General features: G+C 41.0%; 1 protein-coding gene across 2 annotated transcripts in view; it reads right to left on the bottom strand.

Moving 5' to 3' along the window:
* Positions 1-13,425, bottom strand: part of LOC119956802 (fibrillin-1-like) — a 622,562-nt gene that overhangs the window by 6,152 nt on the left and 602,985 nt on the right. For both annotated transcript variants that reach the window (XM_038784238.1, XM_038784237.1), the window contains 2 exons: positions 3,688-3,919; positions 3,033-3,210 (listed from right to left, as the gene is read on the bottom strand). In XM_038784238.1, the coding sequence (XP_038640166.1) occupies positions 3,033-3,210; positions 3,688-3,919 (410 nt within the window). The remainder of the gene's footprint in view (positions 1-3,032; positions 3,211-3,687; positions 3,920-13,425) is intronic.

Genomic DNA, 13,425 nt, shown 5'->3' with positions numbered 1-13,425 from the left:
CAGCAAGGTGCACACAGCTGACTGATTTAAACTGTGGCCTGGCTTTTTCAGTGTAGCTTTGGGGACTTACTGTTCGGCTGCAGGATGCGCCCTTGTCGGTGAAAACAATGAGGGATAGTGGTGAAATGCCGAGGCCATGCCCCCTTTTATGTCAGTAGTGGAAAGAATACCCCTTGTGGTCCACCAGTTGTTAGCTTTTTTTAAAAAAAGTACTTAAATGTTATTTAACTTTTTAAACTTTCAAAGCCTTTGAATTGCTTTTATAAGTTTGTATAACTTTTAATGTACATAGACATAGAGAACATAAAACATTACAGCGCAGTACGGGCCCTTCGGCCCTCGATGTTGCGCCACCTGTGAAACCATCTGAAGCCTATCTGACCTACACTATTCCATTTTCATCCATATGTCTATCCAGGACCACTTAAATGCCCTAAAAGTTGGCGAGGTCTACTACTGTTGCAGGCCAGGGTTCCACCACCCCTACTACTCTCTGAGTAAAGAAACTGCCTCTGACATCTGTCCTATATCTACCACCCCTCAATTTAAAAGCTATGTCCCCTCGTGTTGGTCATCACCATCCGAGGAAAAAGACTCTCACTGCCCACCCTATCTAACCCTCTGACTATCTTATATGTCTCTATTAAGTCACCTCTCAGCTTTCTCCTCTCTAACGAAAACAGCCTCAAGTCCCTGAGCCTTTCCTCGTAAGACCTTCCCTCCAGGCAACATCCTAGGATAGCACATTGTTGGTTCCATGAATTTCAGTTTTTCGTTAACCGACGTGGTTGCAGAATCACTGCTGATTCCTCATCATCTTTGTCCTCATTTGCAAAAGTGAATTAATCACTGATTATTTCACTCACCATTTTCTTCCTTTACCTTGAAAAGGCATTGTGGGCCTTTAAAGATGTGCGTTAATCAGCTGTTTGCTTCGTGTCATTTTACAAGTCTTGACTAGCTGATCCCATGCGATTAAGTACATTTTCCTTCAAATAGGCATACTCTGGGAAATATTTGGAACTGAAGTGAATGGCAATGCGGATTTTAGGACATTTTTTTTTAAGACAGTCCAATTTACTTTCTTCCGATTTCCTGTATTTTTTCCTAGCTTTGGAAGAATTACTTGACATCCTGTTCAAGATCAGTTAGTTGCAGATCTATTCGTAGCAGTCGTTTATAATTTCTTCATAATCAGAACCCAAATCGGATTCAGAACTCTTGTCTGAATCTTCATCACTGTTATTACTATTAGATTCAAATTCCTCCTTCTGTTCTCAGAATTTGATTTTTCTACTAGATTGTATCTTTGTCAAACCTCTTGTGAAGATATTTTCCATAGAGATAATTTCATCAGTATCAGCAGAATCAGATTCACTATCATTGTTATTTGATATATGATTAATATCTTCAGCATTTCTTTCTGAGTCATTTAATACCCAATGAATGTTCCTAATTCCCACATGCCCTGCCATTGGCCTCTCATGTGCTGTCCACAGGACTTCCCTTGGACTCTCTGTAATCAAGGGTGAAGCTACTACCTTCACTTGTACCAAATCATTCCCCAAAAGTAAGTCCAGTCCGTCCACTGGGAATTTTTTAACCACTCCGACAGCTACTGGACTTAACACTAAATCATATTCCAATCGTACCTTGTACAATGGAACTGGGATACAATCTCCACCGATCTCATTCACTAATAACCTCAGCTTTAATTGAACTCTCTGGAAGGAATCCAAATCCTTCTACAGTAAGAGAGTTTGAGTGGCACTTGTGCAAGATAGTTATGGATTTGGCTACATCAGTTGAGGAAATGGGGGTGATCTTCCTCTTAGACAAAAATCCTGCAGATCTCGCCTCTATCTCTTTCATCACACTTGCTCCCATAACTGTGTTTACCTAGTGTCTCCTAAGTCCAGTTAAAGCTACAGTCTGCTCAGTAGAATGGTGAGCAGATCAATTTAAGAGAAAATGCTCTTCGGTAGTTTAATTGAAACTGATTTTTAAATTGATTGCTACATTCTATTCATGGAAAATTAAAGGAAATCAGTGAAAAATATATCCTGGCTCTTTGTTTTTAAAATAAAATTAGGTTACTTTTGCTGAATAAATTAAGGAAGCTATAGTAATTTAATTACATAATGTGGAAACTGCATCTTTTAACAAGAATGCATTCCATAAATTATAATTGTTCAATTGCAGTTAGGTACTTTCAGTGAATGACATAATATTCGTGGGGGCAGCACGGTAGCATGGTGGTTAGCATAAATGCTTCACAGCTCCAGGGTCCCAGGTTCGGTTCCCGGCTGGGTCACTGTCTGTGCGGAGTCTGCACGTCCTCCCCGTGTGTGCGTGGGTTTCCTCCGGGTGCTCCGATTCCTCCCACAGTCCAAAGATGTGCGGGTTAGGTGGATTGGCCATGCTAAATTGCCCGTAGTGTCCTAAAAAGTAAGGTTAAAGGGGGGTTGTTGGGTTACGGGTATAGGGTGGATACGTGGGTTTGAGTAGGGTGATCATTGCTCGGCACAACATCGAGGGCCGAAGGGCCCTGTTCTGTGCTGTACTGTTCTATGTTCTATGTTCTAATAACAAAGTAAACGTATTTTAAACGTTACTACTCTCCCTGTAGCACCCACACCTATCATGAAGGTTGGGGTAGAGTAGGATGACCTGCCAGACCTCTGCTAAACTGGTTATGAACTTTACAAGAATAGGACAACAAACACTTACTGATTCTGCTTTTTCTATTTTCAGTCTGTAAATACCTCCCTTTCACTTGCCATTCCTCCCAAACGAACAGGTCGAAGATTAAAAAATTGTGGCTGAGAATTAGGGCTTGTGGGCCAAATCCACATTATAATATTCCAAGCTATCAAATGTTGCCACATATGACAATGTTCATGATGCTACAGAAAGACTGAAGTTGAAATTAGCACTTTTAAATGTCCAAAAAACTACCTGCTAAAAGGGTGCTCTCTACTGACATGCAATGGCAACCGTCATTAACCAACATAAAAATAAGCAGCATTTACCTCTGCATCACTCGAAATCATAGCTTCTTTTTCATGTGTTGTTCTTCGTGATCTTCCCTTTGGGTAGCCATTAATTTTGCAATCATAACACACCTCAGGTGACAGACTGTTGTCCTGTGTGTCTCCTCCGATTGGAAACATCTGGCCTTTACCGAATCCTACTCCAGAGACACAGTGCCTAGTGAGAAAATGTAAAATACAAAGTATTGTATAAACTATGGCAAGCTATTGGCGGTAGGAGTAGATTTTTATCATCACCAGGATGGTAATTAGAAAGGGTGGACTGAATGTCCACCTTGTGTTGAATCCACCTAATTTTGTTGAAATCAATGAACTGAAAATCAGGTAGGTTTTTTTTTCCTCCAGTATAATGAAGAAAATACACTGCATGGAAATTATACTCACATTTATAAACACACATTTATACAAATCTAGGCTTAGTAGGTACCTGTGTTTTTTTTACAAAATGCAATTGGATGTTGCTACTAAATTTTGAGGTATAATTTGGTATTAAAATTGGCATGCAATTATCTTGAAGGTGCAGATAACATCACTTTTGAATAAAAAACACTATTGCTCAGAGTTACATTAGGAAAATGATAGTGAAGGAGTTTGTTTTAAGTTGCAATAATTTTATAATGTTATTTGTTTTTACCCTTGGCCAACTCTATAGTATCCAGTTGGGCAGCCACACAAGTAACCTCCATCAGTGTTTGAACAGCCATAGTTACATGGATTTTTGGAGGATGAACACTCATTTACGTCATGACAAGACCCAGAATGCTGCTCAAAGGAGAAGCCCGTTGGACAAAGACACTTGTAGCTTCCCAGGGTATTGTGACATGAAGCACCTCCACAAACCTGAGAATTCATGCATTCATTTTCATCTGTTGGACAAGAAGATATTAAAACAATTATTTAAACAATTTGAGAATTCAGCTTTAGACTTTTTAAAGATATTTATTTTCTCTTGTTTCTAACACCAGCTTGTCATATACATTAGGAAAACAATAAAACATTCAACACAAAGCTAAATATTCAATATGAATACTTTACCCATGGTGTTAAATTCAACTGGACAGTTCCATAACCAACAACCTTATAAAAACATTAGAAACATTAAAAACAATCTTTCTGGAATTGATGGAATGGTAATAGAACCATAGAATTCCGACAGGACAGCCCAATAAGTCTGCACAGACCCTCTGAAAGAGCACCCTACCTAGGGCCACTCCTCTGCCCTATTCCCGTAACCCCACCTACTTTGCACATCTTTGGACCTTAAGGAGTTATTTTGCATGGTCAATCCACCTAACCTGCACATCTTTGGACTGTGGGAGGAAACCGGAGCACCCGGAGGAAACCCACGCAGACACTGGGAGAAAGTGCAAACTCCTCAGAGACATTCACTTGAGGCCGGAATTGAACCCGGGTCCCTAGCGCTGTGAGTGCCTACCACTGTGCCACTGTAATGCGCATCCTTATATGTTTAAATTCTCAGGCTGCATTAACTTGATATTAACATTTCCTTGGCACAATTTCTGTTCTTTTTTTGTCAACATCTAAAATGTCATGTAAACATTTCCCATCAAATTTTGCAATGAAAATTGAAAAAAATTTATTTGCGTGATATGGATGGCGATGGCAGGGCCCAACTGCCTTCACTTTCAGAGTCAACCACATTGCTGTGGATCTAGAGTCATGTGTAGACCAGACCAAGTAAGGATGGCAGAATTCCCTGAAGGACATTAGTGAATCAGACAATTGAGAATGGTTTCATGGTCATCATTATTAGACTTTTAATTCCAGATTTTTAATGGAGTTCAAATTTCACCACCTGAGATTTGAACCAGAGTCTCCAAGTTCAGTCACAATATCACTGCGTCATGGCCTCTCTGGAGATGGGATAGGCATTTCAGAAACTTAGTCCACAGGGCTACATAATGCACAGAGCTTATAACTACACGTTCAGAAGACAGTCAATAGTGATCCATAGGACAGCAGCATGGCAGTGCAGTGCAGTGCACTTCTGCCTCACAGCGCCGAGGTCCCAGGTTCGATCCCGGCTCTGGGTCACTGTCCGTGTGGAGTTTGCACATTCCCCCCCGTGTCTGTGTGGGTTTCACACCCACAACCCAAAGATGTGCAGGGTAGGTGGATTGGCCACGGTAAATTGCCCCCGAATTGGAAAAAATTAATTGGGTACACTAAATTTATTTTTTAAAAATAGTGGCCCATCGGTGACATTCATTTTTCCTCTTTCTGCTTGGCATCAAGGCACATGCTAAACTGATAGCAATACCATGCCATGAGGGATCAACTCTGCATGTTGGATTCCCATCTATTGCAGCGTTATCCTCTCCCCAACACCCCATGTTAACTTGAAAAGGAAAAGCAGACCAGTATAAGAAATTTAATGCTGAAATTCCAACCTAAATCAGAAAATATAATTCATTCTTCAAATAAGCCACTTTACTGATAAAGTTTAGATATTTACTGCTGATAAATGGAGAACATTGCCAAGCCTTTGGGGTAGCAATTTGATTTGAACATGGCATTTAAAGGGAGATATAGGATTGGATGCAGTTCCACTGATTGCAATCAATTTGAATATCAGGTGCTGCATATGGCAGATAACCAATCCAATATTGACTTTTGCGCTACCTTCCAAGGTGAATTTCTATCACTTACACACTAAGGTACACTGAAACTAAATTGGTATGCTTTGTAAAGACTCTTGCATAGATTTTGGGGAAATCCATCCAATTATATCTAAGTCAGCTCCCTGCAGTACAATTAAAACATCAGTGCTCCATATACATAATTATTCTCCATTATTCTAATATTTCAAGGAATATTCAATTATATAAAGATTCTACCGGTAGTCTACGGGAAGACAGTTTAAGTAATAAATCAATAACTCTTACTCAAAGACATTGTACACATATTCTTTGAGCAGGAATTGATTGATGGTTTATTTAAAAAGCGTTAAATATACTCTTATGCTCTTCTCACACGAGTATTATTTATAGTCAATGACGCTCACCATCTTATCTACTCTATCTTTACCTTATTTTCTTCCATCTTCCCAATCCTCCTTCCACCTATTTCTTTTAGATTTTATTGGATTGTACTGATTCTGTCTCAGAGTTCACCTGCATTTTACATTAACCTGTATGCTTCCTACACAGGAAGTCTTATTCTTTTTTATTAACTTCCATCATCCTCCCCTTTATGCATTGGCCTATTTCTCTATGTTATCCATTCTTCCTTATTGAATTTCTTATTTTGAACATTGGATTATTCAGGCATTGAACAGTCCAAATTTCTATAATACCTTAGTATTCTGCACTATGAACATATTAAGAATAACTTATTTGATCTTTGTGAAGTTGTTGTAAAAACAAGGCTATAGATTATACTGGCATTGAACAGTATAGAGTAATGTTCTCAAAAGTTGATAATCGGGTAAGTATTATGATTATGAACATCAAATACAATGTATTGCAGTGCAAATGCTGAAATCAGGGGCTGGTTTAGCACACTGGGCTAAATTGCTGGCTTTTAAAGCAGGCCAGCAGCATGGTTCAATTCCAGTACTGGCCTCCCCGAACAGGCGCTAGAATGTGGCGACTAGGGGCTTTTCACAGTAACTTCATTGAAGCCTACTCGTGACAATAAGCGATTTTCATTTCATTTCATTTTTCAATAAGTGATTTTCATTTCATTAATTTCAAATCAGAAGGGCTTCTTGCAAGGGTCTGTACATGGCAATAATTTGATGTTCCACAGAATATTTAACAGTAAAAGGAAACATCTGAGATCTGGAAAAGTAATTTCAGTGTAAACAGCTAACTCTCAAAGAATTTAAGGCAACATTCTTAAATATACTTCTTATCTGACAAAAAAGTTCTGCCTGTCCAATTCACTCGCATGTTGTGTGAAATACCCTGGGTAGAATTGGCACACTCTCAAACATCACCATTTCCCTCCAGCTCCACCCCGCCAAGAACACTTTAAGTTTGGCACATTACCTTGTTAAACATTAAAAATTAAAGTACTGCTAGTCTCCAGAAGATGAAAACCATGAGACTTTAAAAAAAAGTGAGGCATGCAATACAAATATTGAAATTCTTAGATGGTTAAACAAGAACAGCGGCAGTTTTTCAGAGGGTAATGTTTCCCTTTCCTTTTAAAACCGTCGTGAGGATCTGCCAAACCAATTTTGTTTCATGGCTAGAATTATTTGTGTATTCCTAAAATGCTGAAAACACACACCAGTTCAATCGTGGTTTTGAAGGAGTATCCCAAAATGTTCACTTTTATGATCTAGCTGCAGATTTGTTCTATGTTCTAAAAATCTATTTGATCTTGGTTTCGGACAAAGCTCGGCACAACATTGAGGGCCGAAGGGCCTGTTCTGTGTTGTACTGTTCTATGTTTTTTTTTAATAAATTTAGATTACCCAATTATTTTTTCCAATTAAGGGGCAATTTTAGCATGGCCAATCCACCTACTCTGCACATTTTTGGGTTGTGGGGGCGAAACCCACGCAGACACGGGGAGAATGTGCAAACTCCACACGGACAGTGACCCAGAGCCGGGATCGAACCTGGGACCTCAGCGCCGTGAAGCGGTTGTGCTAACCACTAGGCCACCGTGCTGCCCTCTGTTCTATGTTTTAACTGATCTGTTTGTCTCCAGAATTTTGTGATTTTCTGCAGCTGTAGCCAGTATTTTTATAATGTTTCTGTTTTATTCATTTGTCTATTATTTATTGGTTAATTTGCTTTTTTGCAATTATGTATTTTGCTGAAAACACAGACATGTTGTCAAAGCTTTTCATCTTGCACTCATCAAGAAAATGCAAGAATGCCAAATTTCAAATGAGCACATCAATTTACACTATAGGAGAAAAGAATGCGGATTGGTTGGCAACTTGACTGATTGTTGTTTTCTCCATGGCAACTCCTCAGCCAATCAATTATAGGCTCCCTAAGCTCCCAGGCTATGCTAGTAAAAATAGGTGCAAGGGTTGAACATATTCCTTTTGTAGAGAACAGGCTCCTGCTTATGAATATTTGTTGCTTCTATCATGCATAAATGATCCACTTTACAAGCTTGACTGATTGTCTTAGATTGGTTCTTAGTGTAGTTATTAGCACACTCTCGATTGTTCAGCTAGTGGTGCCCAATCAAGGAATCACATCTAACATTCCACATTTTGTTTTGTAAATGTGGGCTGGTTGAGTACGGATTGTACTTTGCCTAACGTAAACAACCAAAAGGAATATACTGTTTGATTTAATCAGCCGATCATTGGGATGTAAAACCTACATACCTGGAATCGCATCACTGGAGTGATGTATTTAATAGCATTGCTGAGCCAGTAATAAAGCATTCTGTACGTATTTTACTCTTAGCATTGCAGACACGGGGAGAATGTGCAAACTCCACACGGACAGTGACCTGGGCTGGGATTGAATCCGGGTCCTCGGCGCTGTGAGGCAGTAGTGCTAACCACTGCGCCCCTTATTAGCTGACATAGTAAGATTACATAACTAGTAATTCAGCTGTCAGATACTTAGATTTATTGTCACGGGTATGGAGGTGTATTGAAAAGTATAGCTCTGTACTGTTCATGCAGATCTTTCCACACATGAAAAACAGGACATACGATAAATACATAGGACATATGATAAATGTACTTTCTGTTGTAAACATGGCCTGGTGGAAATGTCCTCATACAAGTGACATAACTAGCCAGTGAATAATGCAAATCCTCAGTTATTCACTGAATCAAAGAGGTACATGGGAAATTATTTGTAGTGGTCTTATGAGAGATGACATGTGTTTACTTTTTTGTCAGTGGAACAATTCTAAGATTTTGATCGCAATTTAATTTATCTTTATCTGCTGTCATGGCGCCGGAATGTGGCGACTAGTGGCTTTTCACAGTCACTTCATTTGAAGCCTACTTGTGACAATAAGCGATTTTCATTTAATTTTCATTTCATTACGCTTTTTCAGAATTCTTTTCCCCTCCTATTCACTCATCACTCAAAACCAGGTTCAAACTCCCGTCTAATGGGCGAGTATATTTGCAAGCTAATATCAATCAATGATCACTTACTGGCTAGCAAAGGAGGGCATGGAAATCACTTTCTTTTGCTCTAATAATGCTTGTTTTCATTGTGTCAAACAGCTTTCACTATTTCTGCAGCAGTGGGGCTGGAGCCAGACATTCATCACTGTGTGGCTGCTTACATTTGACTTGATGTCTTCCTGTGGTGCCTTTCTGAACTAGCTTTGACTTCTTTAAATTCTTCCATTGTTTCTTGTTGAAATATTTTTGAACACTTTTTGGGATGTTTATTGGTGGATATCCTGGATAGTTGTTTGTTGGATAGCTTGGGGAGTTAAGGCTTAATAATCAATCTTCCTATATCTTGGAATAACAGGTTTTCTGCGTTAACTTAGGGTGCCACAGGAGAGATATTGACATCAAAAGCAGAAGACAAGCTGAACATTATCTACAGCAAATGATTAAAGTATAACTTGAGTGGATAATGTATGGATTAATGGATAATTTAATGGATATGGGTACAGGGATTCATTAGCTATAGTGTGGAAAGATATCAGTCAATAAAACATTGAGATGATTTGGAAACAGTTAAGTCTTGTTTGGAAGAGGGAGCTTTGGAATAAACAACTACAATTATTTTCATGAATGGAACATCTTCAAAGGATTCAAGAATAGATATGTCATGAGGTCGTATCTCTGATGAAGGAACATTGTGGTACATGAAGAAGTTCATCATTTCTTCAGAAGGCTCGAAAGGTAGAACTTGAAAAAAGCTACACTGTCCACATAGGCTGCTCACTTAGACTAGATCGATATCACTAAAGTCAGTTTTGTATACTCTATCATCAAGTGTCTTGTGGTCACTCAAAATGTGTTGGTGAACCATAGAAATAAGGAGATTGATGGTCACGTTAGTACTTATAATTTAACTTAATTTGTGTGATAATCTTTAATTTGTGTGATAATCTTTAAGTATATTACATTTCCCAATGATAAACATTTCTTTATTACTCTACTACTTCCTGAATCAGAAAGGCAGAATATATCTATTTGCAGGTGGCACAGTGGTTAGCACTGCTGTCTCAAAATGCCAGGGATCCAGGCTTGGGTGACTGTGTGGAATTTGCACTTTCTCCTCGTGGCTGCGTGGGTTTCCTCCGGGTGCTCCACTTTCCTTCCACAGTCCAAAGATATGGTTAGGCCATGCTAAATTGCCCCTTAGTGCCCAAAATATTAGGTAGGGTTACTGGGTTACGGTGGGGGCCTGACCCCAGGTAGGGTGCTCTTTCAGAGAGTCGGTGCAAACTCGATGGGCTGAATGGCCGCCTTCTGCACTGTTGGGAATACTATGTTCTCTTTCTGATCTAGTGCCTTGGGATTTGGCAGAATTTTGTGTTTCTTACATTTATTGACTTACGTACATTTCATTTGTAAGATGCACAAAAATGATCTGTTCTTATTCTGTCTAAAACTGCAATGGGCAAAGGTGTGCCCATTTGACGTGATGATGTGGAAGTAAAGATAAATTTGCATTTGGCATACAGTGGTGAATAGACATTGTTATAAGAATTGGGGGCTCTGAGTCTGCAAGCATACACCAGCAGAAGCTCTGAAGCTCCTTATATGCCAGTTTTCCTGTTAATCAGATTTCCATACTTATTTACTTACTAAAATGGAATTTCTGTTGTCATATACTAATAAAAATAAAAGCCTTTCTCCACTGACATGAGTCCTTTGTGTACATGACATTGTAGTTTGGAACTTAGGACAGAATCCAAGCACTGTGTTAGTCTGTACAAAGGATCGCCATGAGAGTGGCAATAACAACAGGGAATTGCAGAGGTCACCAGAAGTATGTTTGTAGTTGCTGCTGCTCATCAGGAATGTGTGCTATAGTCACAGGGCAGCACCAGGATTGTGCCTGTGATTGTAGAAGGTCACCAGGAGCTTGTCAGTCATTGCTGAAGTCACCAGGAATATGTTAGCAGTTTCAAATATTAGCATATTTGTTCTGGAGTACAGGTCTTAGGCAATAAGTGGCAAACCAATGCCAATGTGTTGGTTTCACCTTGGCTAAAGTCCAGGGCCACTCTGGGAACCAGAGGCACAACTGTCACCTGCACCCTCCACCAGCACGGATAGGCACCTTGATGGGATTAAGTAGTAGGCAGGTTTCTGGGTCACTCACTGGTGAACACACACCTGATGATGATCCACAGCAGATAGAGGCACGGATGTCCTGAGGATCTGGCACTTGGAGAGATGCTCAGAGCCCAGGACACTGCTGAGCACCACACCAGTGACATGCTCCTGGGTATGATCGTGCCAGAGATGCTGGAGCTGCAAAGGCACAGTTGCAAGCATCAGGAAGAGATGACAGCATCCCTCCTTGGACTGCAAGGCCGACTGGTGAAGTCCTGTTCGAGGAGTTGGTGTCGTCGGTCTGATGCAATGAGGCCAACATTGTGAGGATGGAGTCCGCAGTGGAGACCTTGGCGGAAGATGTGTACTCTATGGTGGAGGGGGGGTGTCCACTCCATGGTTCAGCTCATGACCTCCATGGCTAAGGGCATGTGCTGTATGGTGCAGGGCTTCAACTACATGGGGCAGGCACTAGTGTCAGCTCCAGAAGACGACAGGGCTTCTGAATTTCATTCCAGCTGCCCCTCTATTCCATGGAGGTGCCCAAGGTCCCCCATGGCACCTGAAGGGAAAAGGATGAGTAAGATTGCAGCCTGGGGCCTTCCATCTAGGAGTCCCTGGGGGTGTCCGGCCCATCTGACCCCTTCCCTGAGAGTGAAACACCTCCAGCCCAAAAACCTGTGCCGCCCAAAAGCAGGCATGGACCATCGAGATCCCAGTCCCGGCACCCCCAGAGGACACCCGCGAAGATCATCTCAGGCAACAGGGCATGGAAGTCAGCAGGTCCTCAGCCTCAGCCGCATATCCTGGGGATACACCTAGACGTAGTGTGAGAGTGAAGAAGACAAAGAAACAATAGGCATCCAATAGACACGGGTGAACCTGGGCACTATTAAAGAAAAGACACCATTGTCATAATAGGTTGGCATCAAAAATCACTTTGATCACCAATAAAGAGCCTCCATGATATATCATGGCACCATGTTCCGTAAACCCTCACCAAACCTTCTTCCTGTGCAGTGTGAGAACGGCAGCGCAATATCTCTCCCACACGAATGATGGATGCAGTAATCTTGACAGAAATCTTTTGATCCTCACTGTCTTCAGGTGATGTCCCGGAGGACTGGAGAATAGCCAATGTTGTTCCTTTGTTTAAGAAGGGCAGCAAGGATAATCCAGCGAACTACAGGCCGGTGAGCATTAGGTCAGTGGTAGGGAAATTACTGGAGAGAATTCTTCGAGACAGGATCTACTCCCATTTGGAAGCAAATGGGCGTATTAGTGAGAGGCAGCTTGGTTTTGTGAAGGGGAGGTCGTGTCTCACTAACTTGATAAGAGTTTTTCGAAGAGGTCACAAAGATGATTGATGCAGATAGGGCAGTGGATGTTGTCTATATGAACTTCAGTAAGGGCTTTGACAAGGTCCCTCGTGGTAGACTGGTACAAAAGGTGAAGTCACACTCGATCAGGGGTGAGCTAGCAAGGTGGATACAGAACTGGCTAGGTCCTAGAAGGCAGAGAGTAGCAATGGAAGGGTGTTTTTCTAATTGGAGGGCTGTGACGAGTGGTGTTCTGCAGAGATCAGTGCTGGGACCTTTGCTGTTCGTAGTATATATAAATGATTTGGAGGAAAATGTAACTGGTCTGATTAGTAAGTTTGCAGACGACACAAAGGTTGGTGGAATTGCGGTTAGCGATGAGGACTGTCAGAGGATACAGCAGGATTTAGATTGTTTGGAGACTTGGGCGGAGAGATGGCAGATGGAGTTTAATCCGGACAAATGTGAGGTAATGCATTTTGGAAGGTCTAATGCAGGTAGGGAATATACAGTGAATGGTAGAACCCTCAAGGGTATTGAAAGTCAGAGAAATCTAGGTATACAGGTCCACAGGTCACTGAAAGGGGCAACTCAGGTGGAGAAGGTAGTCAAGAAGGATGCTTGCCTTCATTGACTGGGGCATTGAGTATAAGAATTGGCAAGTCATGTTTTAGCTGTATAGAACCTTAGTTAGGCCACACTTGGAGTATACTGTTCAATTCTGGTCGCCACACTACCAGAAGGATGTGGAGGCTTTAGAGAGAGTGCAGAAGAGATTTACCAGGATGTTGCCTGGTATGGAGAGCATTAGCTATGAGGAGCGGTTGAATAAACTCGGTTTGTTCTC

The sequence above is a fragment of the Scyliorhinus canicula genome, chromosome 24, assembly GCF_902713615.1.
Source record: "Scyliorhinus canicula chromosome 24, sScyCan1.1, whole genome shotgun sequence".
Lineage (NCBI taxonomy): Eukaryota > Metazoa > Chordata > Chondrichthyes > Carcharhiniformes > Scyliorhinidae > Scyliorhinus > Scyliorhinus canicula.
Note: the sequence above shows the minus strand (reverse complement) of the source record. Positions and strands in the feature narration are given on the sequence as shown.